Raw genomic sequence first — 27611 nt, forward strand, 5'->3', positions numbered from 1 at the left:
GCCAGCCTTCCTTATGACCGTATACATTTTTTTTGTTTCCCTGGCTATAATGCTACTTCCCCAACAGGTGGCAGAAAAGAAGATTGGACTCTGATAAAACATCTGTATCTGTGTTATACAAACAGGCTGAGTTACAGTATTTATGTCATTATTTATTTATCCATTAATTAATATTCAAACTGTATTCATCTTCAACTCAAAGACATCCATGTAATATCTACAGTATGAAACTGTTTGACACAATGCTATCTTTAACTTTCACCACCAGATGTCCTCAGAGTTATGAAGCTTCAAGTACTGAACCTTGTACTGTCTCCCTGGAGTGTATCGAACACAATTTTACAGCCTGCCTAACTCCTTCAAGAAAACTCTGAAGTCAGGTTTTAGCGTTCCAAGCATCGGTTTTAATGAATAATAAGTAAAACTGAAAATGATACAAAGCATGTCTTCAATATTCAATATTTGAAGAAATATCTGACCAAAGAGATGAAAAGGTATCCAGTAGCTGTAAACGCCATTTCTCAACTGTGAGCATTCGCATGCTTTACTGTCAAAATATGCAAAGAACGGCACAACAAAAGTTAAAACATACACGTTAATCCTAAATAAATGACTGCATTTGTTAAAAAGTAATTTAAAGTTACTTTTAAAAGTAATTTAAAGTTACTTTAAAAGTAATTTTAATTTATTGAACACATTGGCTAGAATAAACTTTCAGTTAAGTTACATTTCTTCATTTATTCAAGGAGTCTTTCACATATGAGCTAGAGTATACTATTATGTTGAGGTGGTAAACGGATGAGTCGTCTTGTTCTTCTGGTAGTGGTGGTGACTCCACTGTTTACTCTTTAGGGCCAAGGTATTTAAATACTGATGACTGTTGTTGCCGTAGCAATGAAATGAATTACACTTGACCATCTCATTAGCCAGCACACGGATGAAAGTGTGCGACCTTGGACACGTGTGTGTGACCTTGGACAGGCTTTAACCAGTGTTTCCCCTACTACTGTAAGTATTCAGCAGCGGCACAGCGGCACTTCCAAAACGTGAGCAGCAACGCAAAAATATTAAGTAACAAACAAATAACAGTAGGTTAAAGTTGAAGGCACTGTGATGGAAATTGCGTAGCAGATGCAATTTTGTGGAAAAAAATGTAGCCTCCATTATATTTCAACCAAGGACCAAATGAACCTCTTGGATCCTCCTAGCTTCCTACAACTAAGAGTACTGCGGCTGGAAAAAAATCTAGTGATATAAGTAACTAAAAATATATGATATGTGTATTTTCATTTTATTTCAAAGCTGGTAGTACTATGTGGTTAGTTTATTCAAATGTAATCCTGAAAAAAATATACATATATAAAAACTATATATTCATTTATTTTAAGGAAATGTTGCTGTTCACTGGGTGCACCCATAATGACCAGCAAAGTGGTCAACAGTTATACAGCGTATATACAACGTATATTACTGTGTAGACCACTCTCTTAATGGTATATTACTGTAAACCACTTTGTCAACGATATGTTACTGTAAACCACTTTAACGGTATACTACTGTCTACACTGCACTATATGTATTACACTGTTTATACTGCACCAACTGCATATCACATTCCACTATCTTGAATTTGTATTTTTATTGAACTTGAGCCCAGTTCAAAGGATTAGTCACACATTATTATGCATCTTCTTTTGTGCCAGGCCAATAAACTGACACGTGCAAGTAGCTACTTCTCCTTTTGGTATTAGCATTACATTTAGCCATGACAATATCTGCAGGTTGTTTGCCTGAGCAGTGCAAATATGTGTAGGTCTATGGCTCTTAAACAAAAGCACTATTTTGCTTTTTTTGTACTTCAAAAAAACCGCACAAACCGCATTTCCTATGTCTCTCTACAATGACAGCAACGTTCTTATCTAATCTGATGAACCCGTGGCATGAGGAGGAGCTTGTGTGACCCGGGAGATTATTTGATGTGACACAGGGACACTGAGGAGTTATGATCCCACACCCAGAACCCTGGACAGAGGGGCTCAGTGAACGTGGAGTGGAACGTGTGAAGGAGGGTGAGTGCGTCAGAGGATACGCTGTAGAAGGACAGAGTGCCGGCCGGCCAGTCCAGGAACACTCCTACTCTTCTGGAGCGGAAGCACGGCACATGTTTGTCGGTCTTATTGTGCCTGACTATGTATCTGCCCGGAGAGCAGTTCAGACTCCAGGACATGGCGTTATGCCCCAGCCAGCAGTCATCGCCCCTCCCTTTCCTCTGGATGCTTTTATAGGCCACACCTATACCGACTCCACCCCCACCCCACTCCGCCTCCCAGTAGCAGCGTCCAGACAGACCCTCTGCGCACAGCAGCTGATACTTCATGTCAAATCTCTCTGGATGGTGTGGATATGGCTGCTCCTTATTGACATGCGTCACCTTTCTGTTGCCCTGAGAGAGAGAGAGATACTTGTGCGCTGTGTTTGGGTCCAGGGTGACCTCACAGGCATCTGCAGACAAGAGGAGAGGGAGGAGAGAACATCCTTATCAGAATATGGGGAGGGGCAAACACCCACACACACACGCACACACATATCAGTACTTCATAATATATCCCACCGCTACAACACACACACACACACACACACACACACACACACACACACACACACACACACACACACACACACACACACACACACACACACACACACTTCCAGACAAGAGGAGAGAACACTTATATGTAGATGTATTCATTTAGCAGACACTGTTATGGAGTGATTCTTGTGCCACTACAAACTGAAACAGAAGATCTTCAATTTTATTTGAATAGCTGAATTTTAGCAATATTATTGAATAAACATATCTGGACAGTATATTTGGAAATTGAATTCATAAGTTTGCAACAGAATCCCATAAACTTGAAACTGAATTAATTTGCTTTGATACATAAATAATCCTCACAGAAAATCTCTCTCTAAATATTTTTTTTCCCCCTCAAGATTGTGTGATTCCTTAATATTACTATCATTTTTGTAAATTTCTTCGAGCTATGTTTCACATTACCAGAAAGTTAGTCCATGAGTGGTGAATTAATATATTGGGTTTTTTTTTGCCAGGGATTGTGTCCCCACAAACAGTTACAAGCACAAACCTTCCAGTACACCATTCTAAACCCTTCACGGAACTTTTGACATTTATTTAGCAAATAATTTCTAATCACATTCTGCTGTCGAGTCCATACTAGTCAACATCTCAAGAGAAACAGCCATATAGACTTACATTTCCGTGGTCCTGGTCTCAATCTGATCTCCGCACAGTGGTCAATTCTGTGACACAAACACACACACACAGACACACACACACACACACACACACACACACATTAGTAGTGTAAAAGTTATAGTTATATCAACAACACAGGAACAACAGCAAAAGTAAACAGTAATTGAGAAGGGTTTAAATTAAAAGTATGTCAATACTATATTAAGCAGGCTCTTATAATGTTAACGCTATCAGACTGCAGACTACTACAGATTTAGAATAATGGTACCAATTAGGACATACAGTTAAGACTGTATGGTGTACATCAGCTGCAGAGTAGATCTGGTCTTTTTCAAACTAAATACTCATTTAGTTAAAGGAATACGCCACCCAAAAATGAAATTAAGCTAGTCTCGGTCACCCCCAGAGTTAGAACAGTGAAAAAAACCCGGTTAAAATCCGTCCGGGCATTCTCCTGCTTTGGGAGCAGCGATTTTAGCTTTAGCTTAGCACAGTTGCTGTAGATGAAGGGTGTCAGTGAGCACGTCCTCCAAAAAAGTGACCGAGACGTCTACATTTTTTTCTAAATATATCTTGGGAGCCGTGTGTTCAAAACGAGTACAAATCATAATGCAAAATCGAACGAGACTACCTGGGCAGATCTTTACTTGGAACTATATTCAGCCTCATCGCCAACGAAGCACCGCTAGCTAGGCGCAAAGTTCTCACGTAGCACCACTTGAATCCCATCCCGTGAAGTTCCAGTCGAATCTAGAAGTTGGGAGTTTACAAGACTGCTATGAGAACTTTGCGCCTAGCTAGCGGTGCTTCGTCGGCGATGAGGCTGAATATAGTTCCAAGTAAAGATCTGCCCAGGTAATAGTCTCGTTCGATTTTGCATTATGATTTGTACTCGTTTTGAACACACGGCTCCCAAGATATATTTAGAAAAAAATGTAGACGTCTCGGTCACTTTTTTGGAGGACGTGCTCACTGACACCCTTCATCTACAGCAACTGTGCTAAGCTAAAGCTAAAATCGCTGCTCCCAAAGCAGGAGAATGCCCGGACGGATTTTAACCGGGTTTTTTTCACTGTTCTAACTCTGGGGGTGACCGAGACTAGCTTAATTTCAATTTTGGGTGGCGAATTCCTTTAAGGTGTAAATGCCAAAAGATTGGACACCTGTCCAACAGACCTTGGTTTATTGTCATCATCATAAAAGCCTCTTTAAAAGTCATGTCTGTGCAGACAGATGTGTGTACTGCTTTCCTCTTTTGCACAACAGGAGACTGGACCAAAAAAAAAAAAAAAAAATGTTCTCTACTTGTCTGTACTGCTCAGCCACTAACCATAAAATCATATTATCCGTCAAAGGTGTAGTATCCACTACCAGAAGAGGCTGAGCAGGGGATAGGGCCAACATGCAGAGCATGACTGGAGAGAGGGCCAACTGTACAGACCAGTGGCCTACTGTAATTATCTAAGCAATTAGATCCAGAAGATAAACAAGTCTTTGCTTGTGGAAGCTGCTGTGTGTGCGTGTGTGTGTGTGTGTGTGTGTGTGTGTGTGTGTGTGTGTGTGGGTGTGGGTGTGTGTGTGTGTGTGTGTGTGTGTGTGTGGGTGTGTGTGTGTGTGTGTGTGTGTGGGTGTGGGTGTGTGTGTGTGTGTGTGTGTGTGTGTGTGTGTGTGTGTGTGTGTGTACGTGCGTGTGTGTGTGTGTGTCTGTTTTCTTTTTTTTTTTCAAAAGCGCTCTATAAACAAATGGCATTCACATTGGCCTACATATCAGCATGTTTTATAGACCCTAACACACGTGACTCATGTGTTGCATGATTGTTGTGAAGGAGTCTCTATGTACACTAAAGCTCACCCTGACACTTCTGAATCCTGACCTGATCTTGTTTGTTGACGGCTCAACTATGCGTTTAGGGTCTGGATAGGAACTGGCTGTAGTGAATCAGTTGAATCTCACTCCCTCCCAGGTCATTTTTTCTGCCCAAGAACAAGCTGAACTGATAGCTATTCAGAGCATGTAATATGTTTGAATGTATACTGATAGTCGTTACAGCTGGGGATTTATGCATAACCAAATGGCTTTTTTGGAAAGAGAGAAGGTCTCTAACAGCCACGGGCAAAGCCTTACAACACAAATATTTGAAAACCATTTAACTTCCTGCCATCTGTGGCTGTTATACAAGGTGCAGCACACATTGCAAACAAGGCTGTTATCAGCTTGGCCAATGGTAGTCTGTTTCTCAACAGCTGGCGCCGGCCCAGCCACAGAGTTTACAGAAGACACACCCGGGCATGCCAGGCTCCTGGGAATCGTCAACGATAAGCAAAGAGACCGCTGTAACCAGCACCAGTGGGGAGAACCTTATCAAGAGCTCTAATCTACAGTACAACAACTGTGAGGAATTTGTGTATTTGTGGCATTGCGGGATGGTGAAGAATCTGACACCATACATGCACTGTGTTCTGTATCTGTCTTTTACTTATTCCATCTTGTGTCTTTTATGTTTTCTTGTTTATTATTCTTTGTTTTAAATGATTTTACCATGTGTGTGTTTTCCTTACGTTTTAATGTTGATACAAGTAGTTGTTTGATAGGTCATATACACATATATCCTAATGCATTAATAATGTAGCTTCATACGGTAGCTCCACAGAGGGGTTGGCATTGAGATTCAGCCATTGACCTCCTATTACTGTATGCATGGGCCCGGACACATTTGGGGCCATATCTTACAATCAGTGCTCCTGTTTAATTGAACATTGCACCCTGCCGTATTAATTATTAATTATATTAATAGGAAATTAATGATATAGGTAATTAGGTATTAGTATTGTATAGGTTCATTAATAATACGGCTGAAGTGCCCTTAAGCAAGGCACCTAACCCCTCACTGCTCCCCGAGCGCCGTTGGTTGGGCAGGCAGCTCATTGCTCTGGGTTAGTGTGTGATTCACCTCACTGTGTGTTCACTGTGTGCTGTGTGTGTTCACTAATTCCGTTAAATTGGGTCAAATGCAGAGAAAAGAATTTCCCTCACGGGACCACAAAAGGATATATACTTATACTTATACTTATAATAATAAAATAGTTGTGGCCAGGTGCTGTGACAGACTAAGCAGGTTTTCTGTACATACGTAAGTGTCTCCAGTTGACATTCAGGATCCTCCTGGCTAGCAGATAGCAGCTTCAGTCCCAATTCTCCAGGATGATTGTAGCTCAGATCCAGCTCCTTTAGATGGGAGGACTTTGGAGTCAGAGCTGAAGCCAGGAAACCACAACCTTCCGCAGAGATGAGACAACCAGACAGCCTGAGAGAGAGAGAGAGAAAGAGAAAAAGAGAGAGATGAGAGTTGTATTACCACTAACATTACCACACACAGAGAGATAACACCCGTCATCTGTGTGCAAGAATTAAGTCTGTTTTCATTCAGAAATGTCCAGGTCTACCCAGTTTACCTTTACTAAGCAGAAGTGGGATGTATGCTACCAACACAGACCTCTTACTAGAGAACATGAATCAGGTCTAAAATGGCATTACTTGATTCAGGACTCTTTAATGGCTAGTTCGGAATTTTGAACATAGAATCTAATTTCCAAGTTAGTCAGCCATTTTAAGCAGTGGAGACTTTCTTCATCCAGACTTCGCCTGTTGGCAAACACCACAAATGTAAACCTAGACCTACAATTCCTTGATTAAGCCTAAACTAAGATTGATTAAATCCTTGTTGGTGCAACCCTCCCAAAGAAATGGCAATCACCAACCTTAATGTCTGCAGTTTGCAGTGGGGACTAGACAATCCTTTAGAAAGAAGCTGAACTCCAGAATCTCCCAGGTCATTGTTACTCAGGTCCAGCTCCACCAGGGAGTTTGGTGACTGCCAAACTGAGGCTACAAGCTCACAGGACTTGTCTGTGAGTTTGCAGTCAGCAAGTCTGTAAGACAGTGTGACAAAATACCAATTATTTCTCATTGATGATAAAGAAGCAGGGGCTTGTGAAAAAAATACCTTTTTGCATGTTTGAGCTTATTAATGTGCACAACTAGTCTGGGAACACCAAGACCTTCACAACTGTACAACTTGGAGTGGATCTGGACAGAGAATGTCTAATAAGGGGAGAACCTCCACTCTCGGTATACTTCCGGCTTTTGAACTGGTTGCATTTCCACGCCGGTTCCATATGAGGGCGCTCACAAGATGAGTGCAGAATGAATGGAGGTCTATGGAGCTACAGTATAACCCTCAAAATCCACTTCTTCATTCATTTCATCATTTTTTGTCGTTTGAATGTTGTTTTGGAAAGGCGATGCAAAGAAATGACACATTGTGAGGTGTTAGATTTTTTAGAGTAACTAATTTGATTTAAAACATCTTTTAAAATGGCAATGTTGTCTGCGTGGTACTCCAAAAGTAAGTACAATAGAACTTAATAGGGAGTGGCAAGGCTCTCTGTAGACAAGCTCTGGTCTGGAAAAGGTTAACAACTGTTATGCACAGATATTGCATGGTCAGCATCAGCATCATCATTTATCGCATGTCATTTTCTCATCAAGTTTCAACATCAATAATAATTCTGATCAGAGGTCACGTGACATCTTGACTGCGATGCAGGTGTAAAATCTTCAGCTCGCCCAGAGATTTACCCCAAAACCGTTTAAAATCAACTAAAACTCAGTTTATCTTTACCAACTTAACTATGACTTCAACGACAACAAAAAGTGGCCAGAAGAGAGAACTGGAATTGTCTCCAGCGAAGAAAAAACCCAAAGAAACAGAGTCGATATCTAGAGATGACCTTGATGCAGCCATTTTAAGTGGAGTTAGCAGGGCACTTCAGGAACAACAGCGAAGTTTTGATGCTTCAGTGGCCCAGGCTGTAAAGGAAGTTCTGGAATCTACACTCCTACCTCAACTTACATCTTTGAAAAACGAGATCTCATCGGCTAACCATGCCATTCGGAACTTAGCGTTGGACGTGAGCCACCACGCTAGCAAGGCGCAGAGAACCCAAGCCTCAATGCTACTGCCTCCAAGCTGGTCCACTTACAGAACAGCCTGACTGAAATGCAGGATAGAAGCAGACGAAACAACCTCAGGCTTATAAATCTTCCTGAATCTGTTGAAGGATCTGATCCGGTGGGTTTCCTGCAGACCAACCTTCCCAAATGGATTCCGTCCCTGGCTGGACGCAACATAGAGATTGACCGCTGCCATCGCATATACAACAGCGACTTTGGCAAGTCTGGAGTTACCCAAAAACCCCGCACTATCATTTTCCGTCTGCTGAGATATTCCGATAGACAAGCTATTCTGAAGGGGTCACGCACAGCTCCCCCAGTCAAGTATGGTCAAGCCACTCTTTACTTTTTCCCGGATTACAGCCCTCCTACTGCTGCTAAGAGAAGATAATTCACACCAGTGATCAAAACGCTCAAGGCCGCCGGTCTCAAGTCCTTCCTTTTATACCCTGCAACCCTCAAAGTGGAGCACGGAGGATCTCAACTCATCTTCAACACCCCGATTGACGCCGAGAAATTCTTGCAGTCAGTGGATCCCAACACATCGGCCATCCCGGTCAGTGTGGAGAACATCTTCGAGCCACTGAATGCTAACACTCAACCATCAACCTCTGCAGCTGAGACCCAAGATCACCGAGCGAACGCAACTTCTCGCCCTGATACACCACTCATGGACATGTAGGCTAATGCACACACCGACGATAATACAAACATTATGGGTGAATATCAGACCTTATCAGATCTTAAAGTATTTGCTTTATTCTTTAGCAGTTTTCATTACGTGAGTGTTGCGTTATTATTCTTACGATACTAGCTTGTTAAAACTGAGTGTTATAACTTTAGCATGTTGCTAGCGTTTTGGGGGGTCTTGCGGCGAGCTAGACCCAATCTGCGTTGCTGTTGATAATGCCACGGATCTACGTGATTTTGTGTTCTGCAAAGCCTGAAGGAGCATTTGGCGTCCTCGTGGCTTGCAATTGTTCTGTGTACATAGTTTCCCTCATCCCTCCCTGGTTTTCTTTTGGCAAACGGTACTATTTGTGTATAATATACATTATAGGTAAAGTGAGTGAAAATGTGTTTTTACGCTCAACGCTCGTTCTGATTATGAGCACGTCTCTACTGGATTATGCCTTTATCTCTCCCGGCCCGTTAATATGTCTGACCTTTCTGTAATAACATGGAATGTAAATGGCTTGAATTCCCCTGTCAAAAGAACCAGGTGTCTGGAATTTCTCTTCCGTAAAAAAGTTTCACTAGCTATCATTCAGGAGACGCATTTAAAGAGCTGCGATGTACATCGATTTCAAAACAGGCGTTTTAAAATTCTAACCCATTCTTGTGCTTCTAACAAAACAAAGGGAGTATTGATTTTGGCTGCAAGACATCTTCCACTGACTGTCCAACATACTTTCAGCGATGAGAATGGTCGCTTTACTTTAGCCGTCGTTACTATATGCCGAGCCAGATTAGTGGTAGCCTCAGTCTATGCCCCTAACAACCTTGATCAGGATTTCCTTCACTTGATGCGCGATAAATTTATAGGTATGCCAGACTCTAATTTGCTTATTGGAGGAGACTTTAACTGTGCCATGACTGATATTGATAGAACTTCTTCTTCCATAGATCCACAGTCTTCCTTAGCTCTTAAGAATTTTGTTACAGACTTGAATCTCATTGATATTTGGCGATTTCAAAATGAAGGTAGCAGAAATTATAAATTTTTTTCCAATAGGCACAAGTCATTTTCTCGAATTGACTACATATTTCTAAGCCAATCTCTAGTCCACTTGGCCCAACCAGACATCTTGCCTATTCTGCTGTCTGATCATGCACCTGTGCTGTGTTCTATTCATCTAAAGGATATCCCTAAAAAGGCCACAAGGTGGCGCTTTAATGATTCCTTGTTATTAGATAAGAGATTTGAAACTCAGATTCATGAAAAACTGAATGAATTTCTTGAAGTAAATAAGGACCAATGTGATAACCCACAGATCCTATGGGAAACTGCCAAATGTTTTCTAAGGGGCTTTTGCATCTCTTTTTCATCCCATTTAAATAAAATTAGGAATAGAAGATTTGAAGAATTGGAGCTTAACATCAAAAACCTAGATCTAGAACAAAGACAAAATCCAACTGATACTACAGCCAATACACTTGCTGCCTTGCGCTCTGAGTATAAAATGCTAAGTCTCAAAAAGGCAGAATTCACGCTACAACGTACTAGGCAAAGATACTATGCTGAAGGAGAGAGACCTAGCCACCTTCTAGCACTAAGGCTGAAGGAAAATGAATCAAAAGCGAATATATATGCTATCAGAGGCCCAAATGGTTTGACCCTCACAGACCCGATAGCTGTTAATGAGGTCTTCAAACATTTCTACTCAGATCTCTACTCCTCAGAAGTTTCTGAGGATCACATGCAGAGTGGGTCTTTCTTTGATGATCTTGATTTACCAAAACTTTCTCCTGAGGAAGCAGATCGATTACAATCACCGCTTACTCTGGATGAACTGAGTATTGCCATTAGGTCTCTTAACAAAGGTAAATCACCAGGACTGGATGGTTTACCTCCTGAACTTCTCCTTCTTATTTGGGATAAGGTTGGTCCTCTCCTCTTAAATTCAATTAACTATGCCCTGGAGACTGGTCAGTTCCATAGAGATCAAAATGTGGCCCTTATCTCATTGCTATTAAAAAAGGGAAAGGACCCACTTGATTGTGCTAGTTTTAGGCCCATCTCCTTGATTTGCTGTGATGTTAAAATATTTGCCAAGGTGCTTGTACACAGACTAGAAGAATACGTAAGCAAGTTGATTAGCTTTGATCAGACAGGCTTTATTAGAGGGCGCACAGCATCAGACAATATACGTAGGCTCTTACACATTCTAAACTCAGCTGACTCCTCCCCTGACCCTATTGCTCTTTTTTCATTAGATGCTATGAAAGCCTTTGACAGGCTTGAATGGAACTATATGTGGGCTGTCCTAGATAAGTTTGGTTTTGGTCCCAAGTTTATTGATATGCTTAAAACTTTGTATAACTGCCCAACTGCATGTGTAATGACCGGTTCAAAAATATCATCCCCTATCAAATTAGAGAGAGGTACCCGTCAAGGGTGTCCCCTTTCCCCTATCCTTTTCTGTCTTTGTGTTGAGCCTTTAGCACAAATGGTTAGGCAGAGTAAACAGATTATACCTGTGAGATTGTATGACAAGGATCATCATATATCACTTTTTGCTGATGATATCCTCCTGTTTTTATCTAGGGTTGAATCCTCAGTCCCCCAAGTCCTACAGCTGTTTGATCATTTTAGACGTCTTTCAGGCTATAAGATAAATTGGGATAAGTCTGTTTTGATGCTCCTCAACAAAACATCACAGGTTGTTAATCTACCCCCATACATCCCTATCAAGAATTCTTTCATTTATTTAGGCATTCACATTCACCCAACAATTGCGCAAATTGTGAAGGAAAACTTTGTCAAGGTCATGAAAACTATCCAGTCTGATATCCAAAGATGGATTAGGTTACCAATGTCTCTGCAAGGAAGAGCGAACATAGTCAAAATGAACATACTACCCAGAGTTAACTTTTTATTTTTTATGATTCCTTTAGCCCCTCCTCCCAATTATTACAAGGATATTCATTCGGCGATCTCTCATTTTCTTTGGAGCGGTAAACGCCCAAGAATAAAGCTAACTACATTACAGCGTCCTAAACTACTTGGAGGCCTTGCCCTTCCAAACTTCCAGTTTTATCACTGGGCATTTCAAATTAGAGCTTTGCATGTTTGGATTGACCCAGAGTCTAAAGTACCTTGGAGATCTATTGAAGAAGCTATGGTGAAGCCTCATAGATTACAGGATCTACTTTTTGCTGGGTTGGGTAGGGCCAACCAGAATTTAAGGCTGGGTTGTATAATTGCACACTCCTTGAATATCTGGAAACAAGCAGGGAAATGCATGAATATTCAACTCTTCACCAGTGCACAGGCACCCCTCTGGCACAACTTTAAACTTTTGACAGGTGGCAAGCCATTTCAAAATCCATTATGGTCCTCTCAAGGCATAAATGTGTTTAGTGATTTATATGATGATAATAGCCTGTGTTCATATCAGAATCTCCAAAGCTCATTCCACTTACCTGCTTCGTCATATTTTGTCTTTCTTCAGTTACGCTCTGCACTCAGAGCATATGGGGTCCCGTGGGACCGACCACCGAGACCCCACCCTTTGTTTGAATGGGTTAAGCCTTCCAACTGCTTGAGAGGCAGAGTCTCTTTTATTTACAACGCCTTATTAAATAATTCTGCTAAATGTCTACCCATTGAAAAAATGTGGGATAGGGAGCTCTCTACATTTAATCAGCCCCTAGACTGGGAGATAATTTGGTTCAACTTATCCCAATGTTCCAAAAATGTAGCCCACCAACTGATTCACTACAAAAGTATACATAGATCATATGCGACCCCATACAGGAGATTTAAAATGAAACGGGCCCCTAACTCTATTTGTAATATTTGTAATGTCTTACCCGGCACATTTCTACATATGTTTTGGGAATGTCCCACAGTTGCCAAGCTATGGACATTTGTAGTGGAGGAACTGTCACAGTTACTTGATATCACTATCCCCAGGACACCACACATTTGTCTTTTGAATGATGACTCGGACCTTGACTATTCCATAATCCAAAAGAAAATGTTGATGGCAGGTTTCACGGCATCTAAGAAAGTTATTTTACAGTTATGGATCAACCCTTGTATACCATTTAAACGTTTTTGGATAAACTATTTTGATAGCATTGTAAATTTAGAATATCATACTGCCCGGTTGAACAAGGCCCAGGTGTCCACCCTGCAAAAATGGGAGGCATTAATATGCAGGGTCCAAGATCTCATGCCCCTTGTGCAATGAGTTGCCTTTATGTGTGATACATATTGCTGTTGAGTGTTTTTTTTTGTTTTGTTTTTTTTCTTTCTGTAAACTCTTTTACCATGTGTATGGTTTACTATCTAGCTCTCATGTAACCGTCTTGCCACCCCCCCCCCCCCCTTCCCCCCTTCCCCTGTTTATGAAACTCAATAAACAGTTGATAACAAAAAAAAAAATAATAATTCTGATCAAAGAGTTTTCCCATAAGCTTACCCATCTCCATCAGAAACTCACCGTGCCTTTCTGCAGCACCTCACAGCTGGGATCAGTCTCCTGCGTCCCTCATCGGACGTGTTGTATTTCTTCAGGTCAAACTCATCCAGCACCTCCTCAGACATCAGGAGCATGTAAGCCAGTGCTGAACAGTGGGCAGGAGACAACTTCTGGTTGACATTCTTTGGTGATGACAAATATTTCTGAATGTCTTTGTGCATGGAATGATCATTCATCTCAAACAAACAGTGGAAAAGATTGATGCATCTTTCAGGACAGAGATCTTCACTGTTGAGCTTCTTTATGTCCTGGCATGCTTTCTTGACGCTGTCTGCGGTTCTGTAAGTGTGGTGTAGGAGGCCTTTCAGAAGCCTCTGATTTCTCTCCAGAGAGATTCCCATAAGGAAGCGAACGAAAAGATCCAGGTGTCCATTCCTGCTTTTCAAAGCCTCATCCAATGCATTCTTTAGCAACCAATGTAGATGATCTTGCGACGGTAAGCCCAGCACGGATCGAAAACATGAGAAAATCGAGAGGCCCGGATCATCTTTGTGTTCTTCATTGATTAGGGGTTTCAGTGCCTCAAGATTGTTGGTGACATAAGAGTGAAACACATACAGAGCAGCCAGAAACTCCTGGATGCTCAGATGAACAAAGCAGTAGACCTTCTTCTGATTCAGCACGGGTTCTTCCTTGAAGATCTCGGTGCACATGCCAGAATACACTGAAGCTTCACTGACATCAATGCCACACTTTGTCAGATCTTCATCATAAAATATCATGTTTCCATTTTCCAGATTACTGAAAGCCAGTTCTGCCAACTTCAGTAACATTTCTTTCTGGGATTCCAGAAGTTTCTTTTTATCCACTTCATTTCCACTCTGATATTTCTGATCCTTCCTGGTGGTCTGGATGAGCAAGAAGTGTATGAGCATCCCAGTCAGAGTTGTGGGTACTTCCTGGGTGGTTCCCTGTTCCTGCATCTGCTGAAGTACAGTGGCTGCCATCCAACTGAAGACTGGAATGTGGCACATGATGTGGAGACTCCTGGATGCTTTAACGTGTGAGATGATTCTGTTGGCCTGACTCTGATCACTGATTCTCTTCCTGAAGTAATCTTCCTTCTGTATGTCATTGAAACCTCGTACTTCTGTAACTTGGTCGATATACTCAACAGGAATTTGACTGGCTGCTGCTGGTCGTGAGATTATCCAGATGAGTGCAGAGGAGAACAGAGCTCCTTGAATGAGACTTGTCAACAATGTATCAACTGATGATGTTTGGTTTAAATCAGACAGCATCATGTTCTGTTGGAAATGTAGAGGTAACCGACTCTCATCCAGACCATCAAAAATGAACACAACCCGGCAGTCTTTGTATCCCTCACCATCATTCAGCTCCTTCAGTGCAGGGTGGAAATCAAGCAGCAGCTTGTGAAGGCTATACTCATCACCCCTGACCAAATTCAGGCCACGAAAAGAAAGGGGAAACATAAAATCTATATCCTGATTGGCTACGCCATCTGTCCAGTCGAGAATGAACTTCTGCACTGAGACTGTTTTTCCAATGCCAGCAACACCTTTGGTCATCACTGTTCTGATGTGCCGTTCCTGTCCAGGTAAGGGCTTGAAGATGTCATTGCAGTTGATGGGTGCGTCTTCTGTGGTTTGTGCTCTGGATGCTGATTCAACCTGCCAGACCTCATGTTCCTTATTCACCCCTTCACTGTCTCCTTCTGTGATGTAGAGCTCTGTGTGGATCTTATCAGATCTGTTGCAAAACATCTTCTTTAGACTGGCTTTGTGCTTCTCTATACCTTGCTTCAGGTCTTCATCTGTTTAGAGGTGATAAGTTAATAAACAGTTAATACGTTAATAACAGATGAATAACTAACTACTTGATACAACAACATTTGATACATCAACTTCTTTTTATCTTCTATCTTTTATCTTAACTTCTTTACTTGTATCTGTCCCAAAAATACTTAAAATATTAATATACACATTAACTCACTGTAGACAAAATTTACCTATATCCACAATCACTAATAAATACATACCATAAACAAAAAACACAAATAAATGTATTAATTGAAATATTTGCTCTTATTCTGTTTATTAACATTAATTCTAAAAAGGAATAATAAAAAAACAGATAAAAGTATACACACCTAGTTCCCTCTTTCTGATTGGCAGATGTTCAGTGTGCAGGTGTCTGCTGGTTTCTGTGACACCTGGGTGTTCATCCAGTACATCTACGTGTTTGTCCATTACACATGGTTGAGTTCTGGGTTTAGGACTCTCTGTAACGCTCCTAAGGACCTCATTATCTGCTTGGAATAGAGAACATCTTGTGATTAACGTTTAAACTAAACTATTTTAACGCATTAACTTCCCACCTCTCTTGAGTAACGTTTAAGCTAAACATTTTAACTCATTACCTTCCCACCTCTCTTGGAATAGAGAACATCATTTGAGTAACGTTTAAGCTAAACATTTAACCTCCCACCTCTCTTGAGTATTCGTCGTCACGACAAGCACAGCTCATTTACATGTATTGACAATCATCAGTGCTGTAATAGTTCCCTTGCATTAATTAACACTATCCTGTTTCCTTTAATAATCCAAATATTGTATTTACTCCTCACCTGTTGGTGTGTTGATGTCACTCAGCACTAGGCCACCAATCAACTGCTCAGTACTGAACACACAATAAGCAAAAAAAAAAAATATATATATTTATTTTTAGTTATTAATTAATTTTGCTGACGCTTTTGTACAAAGCAGCTTACATACTGTACTGTATGTCAATGAATACCATTCCTGGAGTAACTAAGGGTAAAGTATCATGCTGAAGGGTACAATGGAGGTGGTCGGGAATTAAACCCACAACAAAACATGGAGTCGTTTGCAGTGTCTGCAGTGAACGGATAGCATTGGGCAATTCCATGAAAAAAAAATATTGAACCAGGTAATATTCTTTACATGGAAAAGAGTAATAAATGCTTTTTCCATCTCTGTTTCAACACCGTTCTGCCAGTCGTGTGGCCATCTTCAACAATGTGCAAGATGAAAATGACAGGGAATGTCCAATTTGTCTGTTTAGACTGCAGTCATATTGGCACATATCCGTCATATCTGATATATTTATACTGTATCAGATTCATTTACACACAAGTCTGATCTGAACATTTTGAAATCCACTTGCTTTTTTTCCTGTTTACACGGCCATGCTGCACATCGGAATTGTGCAACATTTGAGCAAAAATAAAATTGGAATCGGGTCACGTTTAACTGACGGTGTAAACGTAGCCTAAGTGTGAGAGTGGGAGAAGGTGGTGAGGTCTGAGATCAGGAAACTCACCCTCCATCATCAGAGTGCGTTGGTGATCCAGGATCAGTCATGTCTTGATCATTCTTCATGGTCCCACAGCTGTGTGCTGCAGACTCTGCTCTGATAGTCTCACTGGGACCTGCAGCCTCCTCTCTCTCCTGAGTGTCACTCATCCTAGGAGCAGTGGGAAAGTCCCTCTAGACCTGAAGACAAAAAAGATAGCTTTAGGCTGCGTTCAGACTGCCAGCCAAATCCGATTTTTAGCCCATTCAGATTTGTATCGGATGTCACTTTTGAAGTCTGAACAGTGACAGGTCATTAAATCCGATTATGAGAAGGAATCAGATTTGAATCAGATTCGTCTGCAGTCTGAACACGGCTTTATAGATCACAGATGCAGTACACTAATTCCTCCACCTATTACAAGTAGCATCAGTAGTGGTCCACTCAGAGGCGGACATTCCTGGCTCCAGAGAGTAAAAGTCCTGCCATATATTCTTTCTAGCTTAACACAGGTGATCTCACTTATTATCTGACCTACCTGCCTGCTATTTAGGATGAGCTGGTTTACTAAATGGTTGAACCAAATACTTGGCAGGACGTTTACTTTCTGAACCTGGGATGTCCGTCTCTGGGTCCACTACCCTTCACAGATGAGCAAACACTGGGAATGAGAGGCTCCAGTGCATAGCTGAGCAGGAGGACAAATACATGTGCGTTTCTAATTTCTGAAATAGACCCCCCGCAGGTCCTCAATGGACAGTTATCTTAAAGGTGACATAGAATGGATATCATTTTTTTCTTGGTTTTCATGAATTATGAGAGGTTGTGCATAAACAAAGAGGTATCATGAACATGGCATGGTTGTGTCCTCCTTCAATATGAAAATCTTGAACTTAGAAATATACACAAAAAAATGGGCGAATTAGAAAAGAGCCTGCTTGTGATGTCAGACATTGCAAAGCCATTGAAGTTCAATTGGGGTTGCCAAAGAGGGTGCCATTTAGTCAAACAGACCATTTCAATACCCAGCCTAAATATATGGTTTTAATTAGTCTTGTAAAATTGCAATTTAGTATATATTTTTTTTAATCAAAGTTAAATATATACTATTTTAACATCAGGAAACACAGTGCAAAACTCAATTCATCCATTCTATGTCCTCTTTAAATAGTTTCTGAAAAAGAATACTCGGTTGTATTCTGAATATATATTCCTTGCACACTTTGGGAATGAGTATGCAGTGCACTTGAGCTCACACTTGTAGTACATACACTTGTATGTGAAAACTAGTCTGAATACTCTCTTGCATTCCTTTGCCTTTGCGTTGGTAAAAGATTCAAAGACAGGCCCGGGAAGCTAGCCTGACGAGCCAGACCCACATCAAGATGTAGGGTCTGGGAACTCACGTAGTCAGGGCTCAAGCGGAGGGGTGGGATAAACAGTTGTCTTTCAAATTCCCTCTCCGTAATAGGATAACGCTAAACGAATTATCTTCTTGTTTTCAAGTAGCAGGATGCGTAACCTTCCCTCTCCACGCAATAGGATAACACTAAACGAATCATCTGCTTGTTTTCAAATAGCAGGATGCGTTACCGTCGCAACTTCTGGTCGCATTTCAGTCACCATTATGTTAAGCCCACCCGCCGACTTTATACACTCTGTGATTGGCCCGCTTGATTTTCCAGTTCTCAGCTCCTAAGCTCTATGGATCGTGCCTAGACTGCCCCACCAGCCAAATTACATTTGCTGCCGCTAGGGGCGTCTAGATTTCTAGGCTACCGGGAAGCAATAAGACATACCAACAAATGTTGCACAACAACAGTGTAATAGTGTTCTCAAAAGCTTAGAAGTTTATTACAGATATCAACCAGTATGAGCTGTTAACATATTGTACAACAGACACAATGGTGACATCTAAATGTCTACTGACTTACTATAGAACTACTGCCCATAGGTTATTTTAAATCATTATATGTTTTTAAAAAGACAAATGAAGATGAAATATAAATTAATTTTTGAAATCAACCTGCAAGTTGCTCTTTAAGGAGCAGAACAGGCTGGGCCAACCCCGGATCCTGTTACACAACTAACTTCCCTCGAATAAGTACAAACAAGAGATGTTGCAGAAGTCACCTAAAAACCATCAGAGATATGCCCAGTCATATACGCAGTGAGGGCTTTGACTATTTTCAGTTGCATCACAATGAACTGTAGCAAGTATGTCTTATATAGTGAAGTCAAGTCAAGTCATATTTTATATAGCACATTTAAAAGCAACAGCATTGCACCAAAGTGCTTTACATAAAATAAATAAATAAATAATAATAATAATTAAAGTAATAATAATAATCATCATCAATAATAATAACAATAATAATAATACAATATTAGCAGACAAAAAAAGCAGTAATGCACAGTCAGGCATTTATGTAGTTTATGAGAGTAAGTATAGCCTATCCCAATGAGTTGAGATGCGTTGTTTTCACAGTAAGGCTTTTATGTAGTTTGTGAGAGTAAGTATAGCCTATCCCATTGAGTTGAGATGCGTTGTTTTCACAGTAAGGCTTTTATGTAGTTTGTGTGAGTACTAATCCATTGACTTGAGATGGGTTGTTTTCACAGTAAGGCATTTATGTAATTTATGAGAGTAAGTTTAGCTTATTCCATTGACTTGAGATGGGTTGTTTTCACAGTAAGGCATTTATGTAATTTATGAGAGTAAGTATAGCCTATCCCATTGAGTTGAGATGCGTTGTTTTCACAGTAAGGCTTTTATGTAGTTTGTGAGAGTACTAATCCATTGACTTGAGATGGGTTGTTTTCACAGTAAGGCATTTATGTAATTTATGAGAATAAGTATAGCTTATTCCATTGAGTTGAGATGCGTTGTTTTCACAGTAAGGCATTTATGTAGTTTATGAGAGTAAGTATACCTTATTCAATTGAGTTGAGATGGGTTGTTTTCACAGTAAGGCATTTATGTAGTTTATGAGAGTAAGTATACCTTATTCAATTGAGTTGAGATGGGTTGTTTTCACAGTAAGGCATTTATGTAGTTTATGAGAGTAAGTATACCTTATTCCATTGAGTTGAGATGGGTTGTTTTCACAGTAAGGCATTTATGTAGTTTATGAGAGTATTGCCGCTTCTCATTCAATCTCCATGGGCTTACGCCAGGCTTTGCCACACAGGATTGTGGGAGCATGAAGTTGCTTTTGCTCATGTTGCTCGAGTCAAAAGTTGACAAATGTTCAACTTCTCAAGTGGCAGTGCAAGTGCCAGGCGATTAACTTGTGGTCATGCTAATTAATGAGCTAAAACATTAATGGAATACCTTGACGGAGACAACAAGGCCACCCATAACATCTATTTGTAAATGTACATACTATATTTGTTCCTTTATTCTTATACATAATATACTGCCATTATTCTTTTGTATTGTTTTTTTTTTTATGTTATTGTTGAGTGTTGTACTTGAGTGCAAAGATTAACTGGAGTCAAATTCCTTGTTTGTTACGCAAACCTGGCCAATAAAGCGGATTCTGATTCTGAAGACTCTTCAGTGCACACACAGCCCGGAGCTTTGGGAAAACCCGCCAGCATGCTTCGACTGGCTCCTACAGTACGTGTCACTGGACCAACAGGCTGTGAGTGGAGTGGAGTGGACACTACTGGACATCAGAACATGCATGAAAACGATGCAGACAGAGCAAGCAAATAATTGGATGTAGGCTTGATGAACTATAGCATCTCCTCAGTCGATACCGGCCGCCTAATGTCAAAATAATATCCCATATAAGATCCTTTATAAGTAAAAGACTAGTTTACCGGCACAACACAGTATAGCTGAGTCCAGCAGAAAACAAACAAGCCTATTAGACTGCCTAAAAGTGGACACTACTGGACACTACAACACGCATGCAAATAATGCAGACGGAGCAAGCTGCTTGGTTGCATACGCTTGATAGCGTCTGCTCAGTCGATACCGGCCACCTTATGTAAAAAATATCCTAACTAAAGACTAAAAACTTTACTGTCACACACACAGGCAGCAGAAAAAAACAAGCCTGTTAGACTACCTAAAGCTGAGCTGTTAACAAAGGTGTTTTGGGATTTCTTATGAAATCCTGGACTTGGTATGAAGAGGATTCAGAGACACACAGCGCGGCAACGTCTAAAGCACAGTTTGTATTCATGTTGTGAGTGTCTCTCCTGCTGAGCTAAGGCTCTAAATGCAGGACACAGTGTTTTTAAATACAGGGTTTTAAGTCGGCATGTCACAATTCATTTGATAATCATTTACTGTAAACTGCAGCACGTGTTTGTAGGTAAATCACAAGTTCACAAATTACAAGGCACCCAACATTTGTCTTCCTGTAAAAGTTCCTCTTTGTCACTTTTGGCTACATCTTTCAGGTGCACAGGAAAACCACAGATATCTGCTTCAGCACGTTGCTTTTCTCTGAGTTGAGAGAACAGAGAATGGGTCTCGCAGACACATGCTCGTTTACTCTAGCCTACCACACGCCCAAAAGCATCACCATGCAGCTATGCCAACATCTATTGAGGACTCAATTAATGTAAGACATATCACATAACATCACTCAAATCAAATCAAATCAAATCAGGGTTATTGGCCAATGATTGGTTAATTGATTGAGTGTCCCGATATTCAGTAAGCTTATCTATCTCTGACACCAACAACATCACTGTAAGGCAAGTTGAAATCCAAATATGCAAATATAGCCCTCAAATTTAAATACAGTACTCATCTTTTGGGAATCCATCTATAGTCATAGAATAGCCTCAAAGAAAAGAATGGGGGGGGGGGTGCTGCGTTTTTATTAATGTCAGCTAGAGCAAGAATGCTGTGCGAACAGATGTAACATGAACGTACTTCATACATTTTAAACTTTACTCTTTTTGTAATTTTTCCATTCACTTTTTAATGTCGTAGGCTTCTCCACAAATCCAGTGCTCTCTGTACACGTGTGCGTACCTTGTCTTCCTGTCTGCCACATGTCACAATGATGAAGGCCTACAAACCTTAGCCTACATTTTTTATACACAACAGATAAACTAACAGATGCTACCTGAACGGCCACAGGCATGCAAAATGAGCAACGTCACACAATGTTTCACACTTTTGCACCATACAACCATATTGATTTCTTACAATGAAAATGACAACTAAATTATGAACAAGGACACGACGGAAATATTGAAACATTGATTGTGAGCTTGTGGTTTATTTTCAATCATTTCCATAATGTATCACTGTCGACGTTCTAGTCAACGTGCATAACTTTTTTTTTTCCCCCAACCATCCACGTAGCCGGACGTAGAGAACATTGTTTGAACTACAGAACAACCACCAAACAACAACGCTTTCTGGAAACAGGTGTTACAAATGGTGCGCTCGCAAGTTCAATCTGACACGCTTTAGACGCACCGAGAGTTGGACACTCTGAATACGCACACGATAAATCCGAATTTACGAACGGTTAGTTGTCGCTCGGAGCAATCGGAGTGGGAATTTACGAACGCACCCAAAGTCGTTGTTTGGACACACCCAAAGTCGTGCGTCGTAGCCACTGTGGTGGTTTAGTATCCACGCCGCTAACTTTCATAGAAAACGGAGTAGGGTGGACGAATGAAACGCTCGTTCAACTTTTGCAAAGCCTAAATAATTCCTGAACGGTTGTGCTCAGAGCTGAACCTGAGTGAAACTGAATTTGACAGTGGACAGATGTAGGTTTCGAATGACAAAATATTAGCTTTCAGTGGGATACAACGTCTTTGTAAATTAGGAATAACATCTACACAATATGCTACTTTCTGTGTCGTGCTCATTTTATTTCATTTCCGTTGCCCCGGAAACGTAGCCTATTGCTGAGGCGGTGTAGTAGCCTGACCTATCCCTCTTAACAATTAGGCAATTTTACGAAACAAAACAAACAAGAATAATTGTCATATACTCACCACGAAATAGGCCCTTTTAAAATATAAAATGTCCAAGACTCCAATAATGCCTATCTGCATCCGTCTTCGCATACTCTGAAATGGCGTTAGCACTGACTTTAAAAACCTTTCACTTTCGATATCGGAGTGACCGTCAGTGGAAGGGGATCGGCCTATAGCCTACTGCAGCGTAAAGGGGCACTACGCCGGGGCAGAGGGAAGTGTGCATTTGCTGTCATTAGCTGTTCTGTTAAATTAATATAGCCTAATTCACACATTTTAGACCACTAGGCCTACGACAGGCTACTGTTAAGACTAATAGACGCCCTGCGTCTGACATGTGTTGCATATTGCATTATTGAACAAAGACTGGGAGGCTAGAGGAGGTGAAGTTTCCACTGCCTCGCCATAGGCCTAATAGTAAAGGTCCTCCTGGGTAAGATTTGTATGCGCTTCATTTAGCGGAGAATATCTCAACTGTTCTAATTTGACCCCTTTGAACAACGTGGGATGTGTGCCAAAATCTCTGTCCTGAAAGTCCTGAAAATGACCACAATATGTGACACTATTATCACACTACTGGTGAATGGGACTTTTTTCCCCTTTATAGATATCCTCATAAACTTCTACCAGATGAATGTTCATATTAAGAGAAATGCTTTCTGTATATAATGCATTTCATACACAGAGGTTATTCAATATGCGTAATACAAACAAAAGCAAACAGTAGTCAATAAAAGCATAGAATGGCAATAGTCAAAGCATGTCTGCCACATTCTAATGTTGCTTTCCATAAGCTATGGACTTCCCCTCACTGATCAACTCCAAATCAAAACAGCCCTCTACATTTTCAGTGACCATCTGGAATATGTCTGGAGGTCTGATGTAGGCCTATTTAAGGGTTATCACTGATCTCTGATGGGGAAGTCTTTGCAAGATGGGGATGCATTTAGGCTAAACCTAGTGTGGAGCGTCAGCTGTGCTGTAACGGCATCTTTCTGTTACATTCTGCTCCTTACGTGTGCACTCTGACACTAACTATCTTGTTTGCCCAATAATAGGCTAAACATTTTTGAAACACACGTCATAACGCTGATTTACAGTAGTCCCATGCGGGTCTGTGTCTACATTAATGACATAGCAATAGCGGCACACTGGCTCCACACCTGGAAACAAATGAGCTGGTTAAACAGTCTGTTTATAATCCGAATTCGGAAAACTTTTTCCATATTAATCAGATTTACAATGAGCCTTTATGATGCCACTGCAATTGCTCATCTATAGGCTATTCTATTACATTCGTTACGACTAATGTAGCCTACTTGTTACATGAATATACAGTAGCCTATATAGAATAGCCTAGCACATTAGCGCCCCTAGCGCCGCATCATGCAGTAGACGGAACAATCCTGAAATCGAAAGCAAAAGGTAATTCCAGAGCCCCTTTAGGGAGAGCCGGTCCACTTCCTATTAACTCCATTGTACCGGATTGTTCCTGCAATCTGTTGAAATTCCGCTAGGGACGTTGCCGAGCAAGTGATAAATGAATTGTGGTCTATGGGGCTAAGCGGCTAGAACTCGTTTTTTTCACAGTTGACAACTTCATTTCTTAATGTACATTGTCGTAGTAGCTACCTGAGTATAGGTTTTCCACTGGAAATGAAATAAAAAGTCACTCATGTCCTTTCTGCTTTTCATAGGATGGGCCGTTTTCCCTGTAACATGCTAGCATTTAGCTCATGGATGCTCGCGACACTCGCGACCGATTACGACCGTCGTGAAGCTGAACCTTCTGTTAGGTCTATGGCCGTAAAGTGGTTCGCTTGTGTCACGTGACATGAAAACTTTGAAAGGGTTTTTAGGAATAACAACACATATTAAAAATTTTATTGCTCAGCTGATTGTCAAGTCAAGTTATCCTGCATCGCATGCATTAATGCAATTTTAGGAGAAAAAATTATATAACGACAAATGTGGTACTGGGGGGTTCAGCTCCATTGCTACCCATTCATTCATCACTTGCTCGCGATCGCCCTCTAGTTGCAGTACCATGCGGAAGTATTTCGCTAGTGGTCCTTCTCCCCTTATTAGACATTCTCTGGTAATTCTAAATAATCGCCATTTTAGAAAGTTATCGCGACGTGTAGGATAAACGGATCTCTTTTGCATCATACATCTAGATATTTTCCATAAGCTTACTTCGGGGTAAGTAGGCCTATTAGGCTACTTATTTTACAACGTAGCCTAAATATGTTCGTAGTTTACATTCCTTTTGTTCTGGAGCAGCTTACTAAACTGAAACGGAAATAGGTTAATATGAAATGGCTTATCCAAACAACGGCGCAAGTAGCTGTTTCATGGGCTTTCATGTAATTGGCCTTCAGAAGTGTTTCGTATAACTTTTCATCGTTTGTCGTCCATTTGTCATCGTCTTCCTGCTCCGAGTGCGGAGAGTTAGGCTACCGTCAGACCTTTGTGAATTTGATAGACTGGGCTACAAGACTGACTGACGGGTTACAGGCCTAGCTATTAACAACAACAATATGTTTATCCCTATAGTTTGCTGAGTTTGATTGTTCAGTTAATCAGAAATTCAGCATTAATGGCGCGTCGTTGGTTGCGATGTCCCATTTCAGGAAATTATATTTAGGCCTACCACCACTTCCCTCGTCCAGGGGACTTTTCTGTCAAGGGCAGTCAAATCTAAGTTGAAGATTTAAAACAACACCATGTAGTTTTTCAACCTTTATAATACATTTCTAAGACCCTTGTCATGGTAGGCTACATCGATTTACAATAGGTTGCATGACACGACTGCCATAGCCTGATGGTGTCTGTATCGCTTTTACTGGCACTACGGAACTTTGGGGTTCGGGTACGAACCAAAGAACAACACAATTCGACTGCTTTACGGCATATAGCCTAGGCCACACCTCCCCCATATGGAGGTAGATTTGTGTCTTTATTATTCAATCATAAAAAAGTGTGCTTCAATCAAAAAATATATATACAATAAAAAAACATTCTCTTCTGTCAAAGAAAACACATTCAATGAAAGAAAAAGAGTATTTGAGTGCAAAAAAATAGATAGAATTGATAGAATTGAAATCAAAAGTAAAAACACATTAAAACTTTTTTTCACCTCCAAAAAGAAAACATTTTCAATCAAAGAAAAAAAGGGTTCAAATGCAATTCTTTGGGTCTTATTAAACAGTTTTGGCATTCAAAAACTTTTTTTCAATGACTGAAATAGTTTTTTTTTAGTTTTATTGAAGTTGGGGTATTGATTGATTTGTTTTTATTTCTTTGAAGCAGCATATTTTTCTATTGAATAATAAAGACACAAATGTCCTACCCATATTATGGCCCAAACAAAAAAACATTACTTCAATCAAAAAAGCTGCTTTAAACAAAAAAAACTTTCACTTCTATCACAAAAAAACATTTTCAATCAAAGAAAAAAGGTTTTTCAAAGGCATTTTTTGAGTCACAAGTTTTTTTTTTGCATTCAAATACTTTTTTCTTTGAATGAATGTGTTTTCTTTGACAGAAGAGAATGTTTTTCTTGATTGAAGATATATTTTTTGATTGAAGCACACTTTTTTATGATTGAATAATAAAGACACAAATCTACCCCCATACCCCCACCACTTCCTCAAATTCAGTGCAAGCCTGAAGCAGCAACGAAACTGAAAGTGTTATGATACAAGTGTAAACTTTGTAGGCTACAGCCTGATGTTGAAGTAGCGATTTATGACGAAGCCCCTTTTATATTAGGACACTAATTACATTCAGAATAGTGGCAGGTTCAAACACACCTGGCTCCACAGGAAACAAACAAGCTCACCGAGAGGCCTTTCGTGCAACTAGCCTATGAGCCAATTGACGAAATATGAGGCACGGACCCTTGTGGATATGAAGAGGCATCTAAACACCTGCACATACAGTACATCAGGGATGTAAAAGCCAATTAGGGCAAAGTCCTGACGTCATGAAGGCAGGGTCTAGGCTCCGCAGTGCCTAGAGAGGCTGAGCAGCCGCCTTGCCCCGCCTTGCTCCTGCGATAAGTTGAGGCCATGTGATATCGACTGCCGAGTCGTAAACACGCCAAACTAGGCCGTCGTGGACAGATTTTTAACCATGTGCATCTTGTGATGCACAGTTTTGTGCCATCACAAACTCGCCTACTAATAGGAAGACGATTAAATACCCCCACTGCTGCTAGGAAACACTGCATGTGTGATATGTAAAGCTATATTTCCTCTTCAGGTCAAGAGAGACTCTCCCACTGCTGCTGGGATGAGTGACTCTCAGGAGAGAGAGGAGGCTGCAGGTCCCAGTGAGACACTCAGACCAGAGTCTGCAGCACACGGCTTTAGGACCATGAAGAATGCTGAAGACATGGCTGATCCTGGGTCACCAACACACTCTGGTGGAGGGTGAGTTTCCTGATCCCAGACCTACTTGCTCCACTCATTCTCATACAGTACATTCACACTATTCTGTTTTTTGCTGGAATCTGAAACAAATGTGTTGTGTTAGAGCCTCTCATCAACACCACTCCTGTGTGGATTAGCCTTGTTATAAATTACATTATTGATAGCCAAACTGGAATTGTCCAGGGACTTTTCATGATCATTCCCACGGCATGATGGTCATGATGGCCTCTCTGATGCGCTATGTGCTACATACCTGCGGTGCAAGCAGGACCTCTGGGTCAGTCTCCGACGGAGGGAGGCAAGTTCCACCTGCATCACCATAGTTCTGAGAACATCAGCCCAGAACACTTGCTGTAGCACTTGCTGTAGCACCGTAGCTCTCTTTCTCCTGTAACAGATTTGTTCACGATGACATTCATTGTCGTTATCTGCTC

General features: G+C 40.8%; 2 protein-coding genes across 3 annotated transcripts in view; one reads left to right on the top strand and one right to left on the bottom strand.

Moving 5' to 3' along the window:
• Positions 1-391: 391 nt before the first annotated feature.
• On the bottom strand, positions 392-22877 carry LOC134082736 (NLR family CARD domain-containing protein 3-like). Of its 2 annotated transcripts, none has more exons than XM_062538687.1 (9): positions 22760-22877; positions 16805-16977; positions 16089-16141; positions 15612-15770; positions 13463-15275; positions 7037-7207; positions 6409-6582; positions 3275-3321; positions 392-2502 (listed from the first exon to the last, which is right to left on the bottom strand). In XM_062538687.1, exons 2-9 carry the CDS (start codon positions 16945-16947, stop codon positions 1970-1972), a joined length of 3093 nt encoding a protein of 1030 aa, XP_062394671.1. In that variant the 5' UTR covers positions 16948-16977; positions 22760-22877; the 3' UTR covers positions 392-1969. The 2 variants fall into 2 exon arrangements, with proteins under 2 accessions (XP_062394671.1, XP_062394663.1); XM_062538679.1 differs by having other exon boundaries at positions 15612-15773.
• Positions 22878-24838: 1961 nt separating this feature from the next.
• Positions 24839-27611, top strand: part of LOC134076623 (NACHT, LRR and PYD domains-containing protein 3-like) — a 15608-nt gene continuing 12835 nt past the window's right edge. The window contains exons 1-2 of the mRNA XM_062531769.1: positions 24839-24943; positions 27008-27177. Coding sequence (XP_062387753.1) covers positions 27038-27177 — 140 coding nt within the window. The 5' untranslated portion in view covers positions 24839-24943; positions 27008-27037. The remainder of the gene's footprint in view (positions 24944-27007; positions 27178-27611) is intronic.

Source organism: Sardina pilchardus, chromosome 1, assembly GCF_963854185.1.
Source record: "Sardina pilchardus chromosome 1, fSarPil1.1, whole genome shotgun sequence".
Classification (NCBI taxonomy): Eukaryota; Metazoa; Chordata; class Actinopteri; order Clupeiformes; family Clupeidae; genus Sardina; species Sardina pilchardus.